We start from the raw sequence: 15,673 nt of genomic DNA on the forward strand, positions 1-15,673 counted from the left end.
ATATATGAAGAGTTGTATAGAAGAGAGCTTCAAGTCCTGTTCTATCCTTCAAAAAATGTCTTCAAGCCTACACTGATTTAAGATAGCATTCTTGGAGGAATAATGTCGTACTTTTAACCAGCAGTTACCTTTCGATAACCGTTTTTTTTCCTTCAAAGGATATTAAAATAAGCAGATATAAACATATGCAATTGGAAAGCATGTATATTTTAAAAAGGGTGATAAAATCTACGTATTAATGATCTAAAACTGTTATACATACACGCATTAATAATGAAGCCAAGATACATAGATTCCTTCTGAAGATTAAACAACCAAATCACTTTCGAGTTCCTAAGTTTCCATATTTTGCCTAACGCATCTGTTGCATTTACCCATCTGTTGCAAAAGTTTTAAACTTAATTACACTTTGGATTTGATTAGCATTATGTTAGAGATTACGGGGACCTATATTGCAGGTCATTTTATTTCAAGCAAAAATGGACTTATTAGGCTAAGTATTTTGGTAAAAAGTTTGATAACGTAGTCATTTTGTCTCTCTCACTTCTTCTTTCAGCTCTTCAAATCAACGTTTTGATATGTGAAGTGCACGCAAGTACGAAGTTGCATAAAATTGTTAGATAATAAGGTTTCATTATCATTTCTGTTTTTTGAATATACACTAAGCTCCACACCAAAATTGAAATAACTATCCTATATAAGGATTTGGCTAATGTCTAAAATTAAGTGATTAACAATACCGGTTACTACAGAATAACTTTAGCGATATTCCTTTGATGAAGCAAGGATGCTGCTATAATTTAATACACCTGAAACTTTCCATTTCGATAGAACTTTAAAAAATGATTCTACATAAGTGAAATTAGTAGCTAGGATTCGAAAGCATGTTAAAGATATGAATAGATAAATTGTAGTTTTGTGTCATTTATCAAACGTCTTGCTGAAGAATACCATTTAGAAATTTCCAATGACGTTTAGGAAAGAGTTTTTTTTAATATTCTACATTTCTTTCTTTCAATTCAGGTCTATTTTACAAAGTAAAAGAAATCATTATTTATATAATTTACGAAAGTTTTAATATTTTATGACAAATAAATAAATGATACAAAATACAATAATAACTTAAGTGAAACATAAAATGTTTAAGAAATATTAAGTGAAATATGTATCCAATTTTCATTTTAATTACAATATTTTGCCATACAAACAAGCTCATAAAAACACAGTTATTTAATTTATTCTACCTTTAACACCCGACATAACGTGCGAAATTCTCATTTACTTAAGGAATAACAACTTAATGGCAATATCCGTTTTTACTATTATTCCTTAAGTAAAGTCTAGAATTATACCTAGGCAGAAATTTATGATAAAATATAAGATGATCAGTTACTCTTTTCCAATGCCTATACCCCCATGTATAATAAACCCACAATGCGTTCTTTTCAAATCCGTTAGAAAACTGTATACCGAGGATATCAAATGTCTACATAGATCCCTTTTTCATAGTCGATTCCTTGTTAGGAGTTTCACTGTTGGTTGAAGTAACATCATCGGATTCTTTGGAAGATTTCTTGGCTATCGTTCCCTTTTTCCTGAATCCATCATTTGAAGGATAAAGACTAAGGCTGCATTCAGGATAGTGAGTTTCACATTCATCTTGGTCCATACCCATTCTGGCAGCTGCGAAGTAATGCTCGTATTCGGCTAAAAGATGTTCAGCAGCTCGCCCGGCTCGACGTTGTCCACCGCGTCTAAACACAAAATGGTGTATAACTTTTAGAGTATTCGAAATATAAAATACTAAAATGTTCGATTAAATGCCATTTGCAAATATTTATACCAAATAATATTTTGATATCACCTAATTGAAAATACTTAAAAACACCTTTGATGTAAACAGCTTCGAACCGTGTATCTTTTTCAGTTCGAGGATTTTTCATCGTGACTAATTAGGAAATACTGTCACATGACAAAAGTAGTATTATAAACATCCTGCGCGAGCGCTCCAGTGAAATAATTGCTCAACTACATTTTCAAGATTTAAAAAATTAAATAAGAGCTTAAGACCCCATATGACTTCCATTTAAAATGAAATAACGCCATAGCAAAAATGTTAAGATTTTATAATCTATTTCTTTAATTTCTGATGACTCATTTGTAAAATAGTAAAGGCCTATTACAACTGCTTAAAAGTTAAGATGGTAAACTGAAATTTACATGCATTAGATCAAAATTTGTTTTTAATCCTACAGATTTTATATTTTTTAACAAATGCTTTTGCTTCTATTCTCAATGACTTGGAATAAAATTAATTCTTTGAATATAGTAAAATTTAAATATTACTTTGCTGAAATATATGAGAAAAAAATACTATTATAGAAATTAGACATAGCTTATTTATGAGGAATTTCGCTTTCTCGAGAATATTAGTAGGAATTAGGTCTTAAAAATAGCTGTTCTAAATATTTAGTGGAATTCTAGTTTAAATACACACCAAATTCTTAATTTAAATTTGCGAAAACAATAGATGCTTAATTTAAATAGCATGCTTTACCAGGAACTCATTCCCTCAGGATTCCCCCACATTCATAATATTTTATTCCTGCGAATTAAAATATCCCTATGAAGGTTAATTTTCTGCAAATATATTCCTAACATAGGAAGAAGGATAATTCCCGAAAAGGGGAATAGGTCAAGTTTTCAAAAATTTAATTATGTGAAATGAAACCAAAAAAAAAAAAAAAAAAAATTATTTGTTTCTACATTATAGAAAGAGATTCATTTACAATGACGTAAAACGAATTTAGTATGTTAGTCGAGTAGTAACTTCATTCTGTATTTAAATTAGAATTACCTGCTATATAATTAAATCCATATAATCTGTACAACTAAAAATATAACAAATTCTGGTGATACCATCTCGAATAAGTAAAAAAATTGCTTACAACAATATTGTCTTCAGAAAAATAGACGGAAATAGAATTGCTTTATTTTGAACAGAATGAGAAAAAAATCAACTTAAAAAATTATAAAATATTATTAATAAAGACCGATTTCAATTAAGATTTCCTATGAAAAGCAATTACATAATATAGACACTGATATGAGAAGGTTGACTTCTTCCTGTAAATAACAATAAATAATATATGCATTCAACGGCAATGATATGATATAATTGTTTCCCCACATAATTTTATTTTAATTATAGCTATCTAAATTTTCTTTATTCTGTATAATTTGCCTAAATTTTAATTACATAAGCATATAATTGTTTAAAGGATTCACGCAAGCATGTTTTGGACTCCCTAGAAATATTTCTCAGAAACATTTAGATAAACAAACTTTCAAAACTGTACTTAAGTTAAAAAGCGTCAGCTAACAAAAAGTAGTTTAATATTAATGATTTTCGCAGCTTTTTTATTATACTATCTATTAAATTAATGTACCATAGTATTCATGTATCCATATTAAAAAAGGAAAAATATACTTTATGTTTCCCTTTTATTTCCAACTGCAGGTTTGAAATTTCAAGCTCTTTTCAAAGTAGAAATAACAGAGTTAATAATGAAGTTAATAATATACTTTTAATTCTGCGTATGCTGTAATGCAAATTATAATCATTACATAATATTCTTTAAATATTCAAAAGGTACTTACTCCAGTATGTGCAATAAAGCTTCTTTGAACAATTCTAAGTCGGGTGTAACTCCATTACTCGAGACCTGACGGTACATTTGGCACACAAACAATTGCTTGCAATTTTCATCTGCAATGTTCCATTGTTTAAAGGCAGACTGAAGCATCTGCAGTAATCTTCTTGTTTCAGATTCTGTCAGAAGGGGCATCTTAGCTGAGCTGGTCTCTGGCAATGCCCGTTTGCTTAAGCCAAGAGAAGAAAGTACACCGCTCATTGGTAAACCGCTACCTCCCAGAGCTAAAACAACAGCTGGAATGAGGCTGAGTCCGTATAGCATGCCTCCCATCATAACAGTTCTTAAACTACCCAAGGATGCCATGGAACCGAATCCGCCGAGATTAGCCATATTGGCTAAAGTTGCAAAGTGGTTACCACCGCCGAAGGTTCCTGGAATAAAACCTTGTCTGGGTTCCTTTTTTCCAGAGGGTATGAGGGATGTGTTATCATTGATTATAGGTGCTTTGAATGAATTGATCATGTGATCCACCGTCGCAGTTTGTACTGGATCTGTGAGCCCGGCTTGAGATGGTGAATGACACAGTGCAAAAAGAAAAATGAAGGCCATGGTAATATCTTGGATGAAATATTTTTGTGACTGCATCTTCAAATTCTACAGATAGAAGGAATTTATCATTAAATAATTATTAAAACTTCTAAGAGTGATGCATGCTACTAATAAACAATGGTAGCCTACTTCAGAAAGTTTAATCTAAAACGTATTCGTGAAAATCGATTAGTGTTATAGTTTTTTAGTGACATATATTCTATTGAAATGAATTTGTTATATAAAAGTTCATGATAACTCATTTTCATGATTTTGGGCCTCGAAGAAAGTAAAAGCTGTTCTTCCGTATGTTTGTAGGGTTTATATTTATTTTAACTAACATTTATTTTAAGTTTAAATTATCTTTCCTGTCAAGCCTTACTTTCCCCTGGAATTGCCAATGCCAGAGTATGTAAATTTTAGTAGAACACGCAAGGATCCAAATTGTCAGCGGAAGTATTCTGCGTTAAATAGAAGGGAAACGAGTTCGAAGGTGTGCTTTCTTGCTTCACGAGTGTGGAGGTGGCTAGTTAGAAATTGAAGAACCACGCGTTTCGGCTTGTGTGCTTGCCTCGGCAGTTTGTTAATTTTTCAAAGTAATATTCAGAAGTTTGCTGAATTATCAGCGGTATCTCAGAACGCGGTGAGGTTAGTTACGTTTAGAGAGCCTCGTAGTTAGTCACTTGTTACTATTCTTTTCTTAGTTTCTTATTTTTATTTTACCGCCGGGTCGGCGTAGTTTGTGAGCGTCAAGAGCACGCATTTGTAATTTCTAAAGTTGAATAAAAAGGTATTTAAACCCTTCTCAAGACTTTGGTCTATTTCCAGTTCTCAGCAGTCACCACTATTGTTGCGTGCAGGTTGGAAGCGCGCAACTTTACATTGGCGCCCGAACACTTGTCAAACTGAAATGGCCGAAAATTGGATGGAAGCTGCGGGACAACAACAAGAAATGGCAAGCCAATTGGAAAGATTTGAATATCTGGTCCAGACGTTGAGAGCGTCAATCAAGCCAAACGTCAATTTCGACGGAAAAAATTCGGTGGCGATATTTCTGGAAAGCCTCGACAATCACTTCCAGCTCTACCCTGTGCCTGAAAGACAAAAAGTTGCCATCGCCACATCTGCACTAAGAGGACAGGCCGCGCTATGGTGGAAGAATATAGGCAAATTTTTATTACGGGAATTCGGACGCCAGACATATACATTTGAAAATTTCAAAAAATCGTGATTAAAGGCCTTCCCCATAGTGAAAGATCGAACAAGGCTAGAAGCCGAACTATATAGTTTTTTCCAACGGGATATAGAAGAGTTGACGGACTTCATTCTGCGAAAAATTAAGCTGACGGATATGCTGTACGGGAAGAAACCCGACGCGGAAATTATTGAAATAATCTTACCAAGATTGTTACCTGCTGTTCAAGACTTTTTCGAAATTAGAAACCCAAGCACATTGCAGGAGCTCTTCGAATTGGCGGTCAAGTTTCAAAATCGCAGAATAGCGGGAAAAGCTAGAGGGGCATCGTATTCTCAAAGTATCCGAAGGCAATCTTCAAATGAGGAGACCAGAAATGCAAACCGCTCTTTTGGGGGAAAGAGCTATCAAGCTAACTCAACGAACCTCGAAGGTCAAGGCACAAAAAGGAAATTTGAAAACAAACGTCCGCGTACCCAGAAGGCAGAAGTTGAAAGGAAAGCTTTAAACGAGTAGAGGGGCCTGTGAAAGCGAGGGTCCAGACCCCGGAAGTTTTGAAAAAACCCTCAAAAAGACACTTAAATACGGTCATCGTAAGGAACTCACAGTTACCAATTATACAAGTCCTGGTTGGCAATGTACCAGTAGAAGCCCTCATCGATACAGGAGCAGAAGGTAATTTTATGGGTGATATTTTTTTACGAAGAACTTTTTAAGAATAGGTTTCGATTATTTAAAAATAAAAACACAGAAATCATAGCAGCGCAAGGACAAACTTGTCAATGTATCGGAAAACTATCTTTAAAGATACAGGTCCAAAATGAAAGCCTTAAAGTATTAATTTTTGTAGTAAAATATTTGCAAAATCCACTTATTTTAGGTATGGAGTTTTTAAAAGCCGCGAAGGCCAAACTGAATTTTCAGGACAGTTCTATTGTGCTGGAGATGGACCGGAGGGTGGTGGAACCAGTGGAACAACCGCAAGTCGACCTTAGCCATTTGAATGACCATGAAAGTCAAGCCATCCAGCAAGTGGTGAGTACTTTTTCAAACTTGTTTTCAGAACGTCCTGGTAGCTGTCAAATAGTTACGCATGAGATACAGTTAACTGCCGACAAACCCTGTAAAACTAAACCTTATCGCTATGATAAACAGAAAGAGCTAATCATAGAAGAACATATTCAGGAAATGTTAAAGAACAAAATAATAACGCCCATAAATAGTGAGTACGCGAGTCCAGTCGTACTATGTAGGAAAAAGAACGAGTTTCCTCCTTCGGATAAAAGGACTTGGAGGTTTGCTATCGATTACAGAAAACTTAATAGTATTACTAAATTCCCAGTTTACCCTTTGCCGGTTATAGAGGAAATTATTAGAAAGATTAAATCTACAAGATACATGACTACTTTGGACTTAACGTCTGGCTATTATCAAATAGCTATGAGACCCGAAGACATACATAAAACCGCGTTTATAACAAAATCGCGCACTTATGCATTTTTACTCATGCCCTTTGAGTTGTGTGGGGCCCCATCAACATTCCAGAGAGCTATGGACATTGTTCTAAAGCCTGTCCTAGGAAAATCGACTTTAATCTATCTAGATGATATAATTATAACGAGTAGTACGTTTGAACAACATATTAAAGATCTAGAAGAAGTTTTGAAATTATTAAAAGAGGCCGGTCTTACAATTAACGCCTCAAAATGCAAGTTCGCAACTAAAGAACTTAAATATCTGGGTTATAAAATTTCGCAAAAGGGTATAGAAACTCAAGATTCAAAAATAAAAGCAATCAAGAATTTCCCACCTCCCAACACCGCCAAGAAACTTTCTTCTTTCCTTGGGTTATGTTCTTATTATCGGTCATTCATAAAAGATTTTGCTAATATTGTTGAACCCTTGTTAGTAATTAAAAGAAAGAAAAGTAAATTCACGTGGACAGCAAAAGCAAATACCGCATTCGAAAGGTTGCTTATCAATGCCCCTGTTTTGAAATTCCCGGAGGGGGACGAAAACCTGGAAATTGCAGCAGATGCGTCGGACTATGCTGTGGGTGCGGTTCTTATGCAAAATGGCCATCCTTTGGCATATTTTAGTAAAACGTTGAATCATACACAAAGGAATTACACAGCTACAGAGAGAGAAACATCAGCCGTATTAATGGCTGTACACAAATTTCGAGTTTATTTCGGCAAAGCGCCAGTAACAGTCTTTTCGGATCATGCGGCTGTTGGTAGACTTTACTCGGGGAAAAAACCTAACGCCCAGGTTAATAAGATGGGCTTTAAAATTCAAAGAATATAATCTAATAATCAAATATAAACCGGGTAAGGAAAACAATGTAGCTGACTCACTTTCTCGTATAAAACTGGACGATGAAGGCAGTGAACTTAAATGCGCTGTGTTGACTTAAAAAATTTTAGATTCTAGAGATACAATTATTGCTGAATTGAAAGCTGATCCTGAATTTGGAAGTATCTATGCATATTTGAAAGACCCCGAAATCTTTGAGCACACAGATATCGATGCGATAAGAAATAGAGCAGAAAACTATGAAATAATAGATAATTTATTATTTTATACGAAAACAACAAACGAAAATCTCGAGTACAAACCAGTCATCCCAGCCTCGCTTCGATTAAGCATTTTGAAGGAATTACACGACGCGAAAACAGCGGGTCATTTAGGGGTCAGAAAGACTTTAAAAAGGGTACGCGAGGCGGTATATTGTCAGCGGAAGTATTCTGAGTTAAATAGGAGGGAAACGAGTTCGAAGGTGTGCTTTCTTGCTTCACGAGCGTGGAGGTGGCTAGTTAGAAATTGAAGAACTACGCGTTTCGGCTTGTGTGCTTGCCTCGGCAGTTTGTTAATTTTTCAAAGTAATATTCAGAAGTTTGCTGAATTATCAGCGGTATCTCAGAACGCGGTGAGGTTAGTTACGTTTAGAGAGCCTCGTAGTTAGTCACTTGTTACTATTCTTTTCTTAGTTTCTTATTTTTATTTTACCGCCGGGTCGGCGTAGTTTGTGAGCGTCAAGAGCACGCATTTGTAATTTCTAAAGTTGAATAAAAAGGGATTTAAACCCTTCTCAAGACTTTGGTCTATTTCCAGTTCTCAGCAGTCACCACTATTGTTGCGTGCAGGTTGGAAGCGCGCAACATTACATGTTAATAAATATTTTCCCGAAGATTATTACTTGTTTTTAAGTACTTCTTTAATAACTTTTTAATGGGCTATTTTCTTGAGCATGACTATAATATCTTCTTCACTTAAAGGTACACCTAAACGGACTTTAATGTTTAAAACATTCATATTAAACAGAAAATCATTTGCTTGTGTTTTTAATGCATTGCATATGTTTATGTGCTGTGTCAAGTACAAAATTGTTGTTTTATTAATAGAGAGTTTTTTGAAGGGAATTTCATACGAAAGATGAAGAAGTTTTTTCCTTTGAATGAATTCCTATGATTGAGTGTTCAATTATAACTACAAATTACTCAGAGTTTCGAGCTAAAAGAGCTGCTGAAATCCTTTAATTATGTATGGATCAATAGCTTTTAAACTTTACATCAAATGCAAAAAAAATATTGAAATTTAATATAATGAAAGTTATATTTTTCCTTCCTTGTCCAGAATAACTAAAGAATGTAATTTCATCTATATAATATTTCCGCATGCAACAGAATTCGCATTAAAATCGCCAAAAATATATTTAGACAAGAGCGAAAGATGAACTTCATGGACGTTTCAGTTCTAACTTTCTTTCGAATGTCGGATTTTAAATACAAGGAAAAAAATAATAATTGGTATATGTTTCATTGCTTAAAGTTTAGCTAATGAAATTACCTCTTCAGTACAACAATTTTATCACTGTTTTTATTAGGAAATAATAATCCAAAAATTATTAATATTGTTATTAACATAGATGATGAATCACTGAGATATTTATTTATGATACTATTTGGCTGTACAGAATAATATGAAAATTATTATTTAATTACTCACATGTATATTTCCTTATAATACAAATACCGTAAAATCTTCGGGTTACGGATAAGCACTTCTCTGTGTTCTGCGCTTACGAAAGGGCCTCCGTTGTTTTCTGTAAGGATAATTTATAATTAAATTCATAATTTGGGAATCAATGTCTTCTTATGCAAGCAAATCTTATGGTAAAAGTGTTTTTCAGGTCCAACATCTTTTTGCTAGAGAATAATCAGTTCGATCTTTTATGTATCACTTTCACACAACGTCACCATTTTTCTCTGGAAGTTTTCTATTTCATTCTGCAGGTTCGTATATTATCTTTACATTTTGTCTGTATTTTATCTTTTACAAATAAAATTCTGATTCTCAAAACCATTGTGATCATAGTCATTCGATAAATGTTCTTGTTATTTCTTTAAATAACGTACTGGGAAAACATTAGGTTAATATTCATATGTTAGCTGTCTTTACGGAATGGCTTTTTGGATCTAGCCATGAAGAACTGTATTAAAAAAGCATGTGTTAAGTAGATTTGTATAAATACTTATTTTAATGCAGAGTTTGACTCCCTTTGGTAGCATAAACTAATATCAAACTCGTAACAGACTTGTAGCGAACTATCGCTATACGTCTGAAGTAACAACAGCCTTGGAAAGGTTTACAACAACGGTTTTACAACAACAGAATTTGAATATAAAATGCACGTCTCTTGTTTACAAATCAACCACCACTAGTGGCTATTCAACTTAAAGTAACAGTCAAATTCAAATTTAAACGTTTAGAAGTCTAACTCATTCAAAGCGAAGTTGGCTCGAAACTTCTCACCGGCGTAACAATTTAAATGTCGGCAGCAATAACGCGAAGAATTACAATCTTATCAGAGCTAGCTAAACTTAACAACGTGGCCTAGAGAGGCAGAAACACTCTCTCTCTTACAATCCCAAACATTCGACTTAAATACTTTTAAACTTATTTGCATTCTGATGAGGAACCGGAAAGGAGAAGTGATAGCAAAGTGGAAATTATAAATAACTGGCTACTTTCAATAATAATAATAATCCTTTAAATAGTTCTTTTTATAACCTTTCATTTATTAAGACGATATTTAGATCATTACAGAAAGCAAGAAAAGAGAACGCTTTAAATAACAAGGTAATATACACCAATTGACAACTAATCCTACGAGCAATTGAAAGCGGTCATGCCGATCTTACGAAAATTTCTTCTATCTTTTATCTAAACTTATTAGGAATTTGTTTTTATAATTTTGTTTATTTGAACTATAAGAGCGAGGGCAATAGTTTCTGTAATTTAATATAATAATATTATTTTTATTTAGGCAATATTTACAGCGCATATTCATTATATTAGATATTTATCTACGTCATTGTATAAATTCTGTACTGTTATTACATTTTATATTTTTGTTTTCATTTTTAGTTTTACAGTATACTATAATTACTGCATTATTATTATTATTATTATTATTATTATTATTATTATTATTATCAAGCAAGTATTGTTATATACTATTCATTATTATTATTATTACCATATAAGTTATTATTACCACATTTTGTTATTATTATTGTTAACTTTATCGTTTTACCTCATATAGCTTTGTTCAGTTGGAACCAGGTTACCTAAAACCCGAATTAGACACATTCTTCCCCCCCCCCCACAATTAGTAAATGCATTTTATTCATTGAAACATATAATATTTCTCTCTTAGAATGCTTTCAAAAGTTAAATAATACCTCAAATTATATATACTGCAATAGAATAAAGTATCTAAAACGAGAAAAGCTGTCTTTGAAAAATTTACAAATCGAAACACGTAGACAAAATAAATTACTCATCGAATCCTTGGGCTCTGATTTCTGGTATCTAAAAATTCCGCACTTCGTATTTTCTCTGATATCCAGCAAGATTGAAAGAGACGCAAACTGCTTTTTATTTATTATATAAATTTTATTACTCATATATTTAATATATACACTTTAAACATCATTGATGAAATTTCTGATAGTTCAAGATTCTTTTGTTGACCTTCAACAAGTTAATATTTCTCTTGCTTTAAAACACGATTTAATGGCCTCTTAAAGATACTTTGAAAGATAACATAACATTAAAAGACATTCAGTAATATTTACACAGTAGTAGTATGTTGTGTAGAAACACATGCCATATATTACAGCCTTTTAATTTTGTAGATTTAATAAGGATAAGCCAGGATATATTTAATTCATCCCAATTAAAAATATTCCTATTGCGTTGCTAAGAGGAGAACGACATAGTCAATATTGTTAATTATAATACAAAAGTGAACTAGAATTTTTCTAACAGAAGAAGACAGATGTGATGATCAACCATTTCAAAAACCATTCAGCGTTTAGCTAACCAAATCATCCATTTAAAATAAATATATCGGACAATTAATAAAGAATATAGCGAAGGCTCTGCAAGATAATAGCATCTGTGAGACAAATGTACTTCAGAAAGCATATCTCTATTAAAAAATGTTAATCATACTGATGAAACTTAAAATTTTAACTTTTAAAAGTGGTTAATGTAATTCGAAAAATAGTAACATCTTTAAAACTGCATCCATTATATATTTCTTCATAAAAATTACTATTTCACTAACAAATATATTATTGTAAGAACACTTCTGATACTATGAAGGGAAACGCGAAACCTTTTCTCTGAATTTAATTATAATGTTTTTAACAAATCCTGCAAGTAATTTATTGCACTCTTTTAATGATATTTAATTTTCCTTATGATATAAAAATTCAAATTGCTGTTAGAAGATTTGTATTTCTTACATTCTTTTCTTACATTTCGAAGATGAAAATATTACTTTTAATCCATTTGCAGCTGAACTGAAAATAGTCAGTGGTAATTACAATTATATTCAAACATAATAAATCATTAAAATGTATATAAAGAATTATCTTGAAATCTTACTTTGCGTTTTCCACTAAGATTTCTCTTGAGTATGGCAACTATCCAACAAACGCAAGATTCACGGTTATAACGAGATATTGTTAGGAAGGAATATACGTCAAAGGATACAAAGAATTGAGCAACCCTTGTTCCACTCAAACTTTATATAAGGGCTGCTCGTAAGGGTGTGGACGCCAAGGTCAGTAAACCATTTGTGACAAAAGCAATTTATCAGAGAATCATTTCTTGGCTGCGGAAGTTTGAACTTCTGAAGATTCGTAGCCTGGAGGTCAAGCGTAGAATTCGAAGTAAGGTCCAACTGTTTTGTAACCGTCTTGTAAAGATTGTTCTCACATGGTTGAACATACTGTGACTTGCTTTTTAGTTTATCACATACGCGTATGACATGTATGGAATAATGTTTATACAATTTGCGTTGGGCGGAAATGGTGCATATTTTTCTTTTCGGTTTCTTGAGAAGTACAAACACTTTTTTATATCTACGTGAGATTTTACACAAGATATTAGAATAGGGATTTGCATTTTCTAAAGCTCGAATAGAATTGACAAAGCTTTATATTTCCTGTACTTAAAAATGGCAAAATACAGCTTCATAGACTTCACAGACTACATGAGTGTTATGTCTTAACCAAAATTATAAGTACTTACGTGCTATAAGGAAAATATAAGAGTTACTTTTATTCTACATAACATATCAATTTATTTTTTAAAACAGCAAGTGACACTAACTTTTATGAGTCCTGTGTCTTTTCAGTTACATTATTCACTGGTTTTCTCTGCTTGGTCAATAGGTTACCTGCTTTTTAATTAATTTAACTTATAAAAAAACTCTTATCTCTTTTAAGTTATTTTTGACAAGTTTTTTCGTAAATTTTAAAGTTTCATTAGATTTGGGCTAAGACACTCAGATGTTTAACACAGTTATACGGAATGGGAATATGAATTGGTTAGCCACTACACTGGCGACAGTCAACATCAATAGTACGCAATCTAAAATATTTATAAATAGCAAACCCATTTTAACCAACAGTTTATCAGGAATAAATTGCATTACATGCAGTTGAAATGTACACAACTCACTTTCTATAAAACAATTAATTTGAATAGTTATAGAAATTGAAAGTTTGAGTACAATAAAGTACACCTTCCAAAAACTATTAAAATAAGAACTGAAATATTAAACATTTTCTTAGTTTAATTAAAAAAGTAAAATTTATTAATACTAAATTTTTAAATCAATTTTTATAAATATTTTGTAGCTCTGTAATCGTCATAACTTATGAGGCAGTAAAGTTAAAATATAAAATTTATATATAGTAATTGCGTACATATTTCGTAGAAAAGGTAATTTTATTAATATTAATTAAAGGGTATTTTGTCAATATTATTTTTTAAACAATTTTTATAAATATTTTGTTACTCTGCAGCGGTCATATATCATGATGCAGTGAAGTTAAAATGTAAAACTTTCATTGTAAATTTAAGAAAGAAACGAATCTGAATTCTGAACTTGGTTATTCGAATTGCAGAAACTAGTAAATTTTCCCGGGAAATGGGAAAGCCAATTTAGTGATGGATGCATCATCAAGTTTACACGATTTGGTTAAGCTGCAAATAAGCCTGGAAGAAGAAAAAATGAAATTATAAATTTTATTGCTAAGCGAAGAATCATACGAGAATTAGAAAAACAGAACGTAAATAATTTTCTGTAGCTATATTTTCTACATAAATTTTCTGTAATCTGGAAACCTATAACTTTTGCAACTATATAAAGACCTAATTTAGCCAAACAACTCGAGAAATTGCGAGAAAAACAGTCTATGATGGTCTCATACCTTAATAAAAAATTCCCTCATAGCTAAGATAAATTGAGAGAAAAAGACTTCATTCCCTTGTAGAATCATTAGGTTATTTTGAAGCAGGCGACAGGAAAAATGTGCAGTGTACTCGCCGGGATTCGAACCTGGACCTCTCGAATACGCTTAAAGTCTACTACCGTTACACCACGAAGTCATGCTGGCAAGAGGAAGAAAATGCCTTATGCATTAGAAATCATATTTCAAAATCTAAGAATTTCTAGAATCAAATAATAAGCAGCGATTATAGCGTTAGTTAATATTTTCTGGTCTGATGATCAAATTCATGTTTAGAGAAAGCTTACTAGTAAACTGCTTCTCGAAAATATCATTCCGCCTACGAAGATGGAAGTGCATTTGCATGTCAGCAACGCTTAACAATTAGTTTCAATTCACGAACAAAATAAATATGGACATATTAAAAGCAACTCAAGCAAATTGCTCAAAAGTAGTATCTGTGGTTATGTTTCATCGGTACGACCATTCAAAATAGGCAGGTTCTTTTCGTTATGTAACCGTAGATTGTAATTGCCCAGGAAGCACACCAGAGTTCAGCTTAATCGAAAAGTTGGAATCACAGTTCGTAACACCACTTCAAAAAAGCAAAATTACTTGCAAAAAAAAAAACTTCTACAAAACGTATATATATAATATATAATCAAGCAACACAAACTCTTTTCACCTCAGTAGCCCATCGTGCGGAAATTGTTCTCGTTAAACGATATGCAACAAAATATTAGTGTATACTTTTAACAAATTATATTACATATACAATTAATTATGTGACTAGTTTCTCAACTTCGACGTATAAAATATCTCACATAATTAAAATAAGAAATAACATTTTTTTCCATTATAATGTATTTTTAAATCTATACTTTATCATTTCGCTAAATGTGAACAATTAAAAAAGATTGAAACCACTTCTTTCAAATCTTTAAAGAAGAGAGTGAGTGGCGTGTACTCAGTTTTTGAGAATTATTATATACACGTCTCTTCAGTGACTATAGCATAAATATAAAAATAACGATTCGAATGGAAAGAGATTGCATCATGCATGATAAATATATTCTTAACGTTTTAACAAATAACTATTTAAGTTCACTGTCGAAAACTCAAAAATAAGCACTATAAAACACTATGTATGCCTAGGACTACGGTTTTGAAAGTAGTGTTACGAGAACGATAATGTCTTCGGAAAGAAACGGTTCCAAACTTATGATGACATAGCCTCTTTTATTCAACTTAAAGTAATCTTAAATCAGTGCATTTTGCAACAGGTGTCATCAAAATACATCTGCATTCTTACCGTCAGATGATTACCCAAGTATTTAATATTGCCCTACGAAATATGAGTTGCAAAAAAAGTTGTCAAGACCTTATTTTATTCTAACCAATTATTTTTAATTCGACTTTCC

General features: G+C 32.3%; 1 protein-coding gene across 2 annotated transcripts; it reads right to left on the minus strand.

Moving 5' to 3' along the window:
- Positions 1-706: 706 nt before the first annotated feature.
- Positions 707-12,640, minus strand: LOC118181047 (uncharacterized). 2 transcript variants are annotated; one of them, XM_035350124.2, is made up of 4 exons: positions 12,400-12,635; positions 9,448-9,544; positions 3,661-4,310; positions 712-1,754 (listed from the first exon to the last, which is right to left on the minus strand). In XM_035350124.2, exons 3-4 carry the CDS (start codon positions 4,299-4,301, stop codon positions 1,487-1,489), a joined length of 909 nt encoding a protein of 302 aa, XP_035206015.1. In that variant the 5' UTR covers positions 4,302-4,310; positions 9,448-9,544; positions 12,400-12,635; the 3' UTR covers positions 712-1,486. The 2 variants fall into 2 exon arrangements, with proteins under 2 accessions (XP_035206024.1, XP_035206015.1); XM_035350133.2 differs by lacking the exon at positions 9,448-9,544 and having other exon boundaries at positions 707-1,754; positions 12,400-12,640.
- Positions 12,641-15,673: the final 3,033 nt, after the last annotated feature.

Source organism: Stegodyphus dumicola, chromosome 6 (assembly GCF_044657685.1).
Source record: "Stegodyphus dumicola isolate Sdum_Otavi_A_Nest chromosome 6, ASM4465768v1".
NCBI lineage: Eukaryota > Metazoa > Arthropoda > Arachnida > Araneae > Eresidae > Stegodyphus > Stegodyphus dumicola.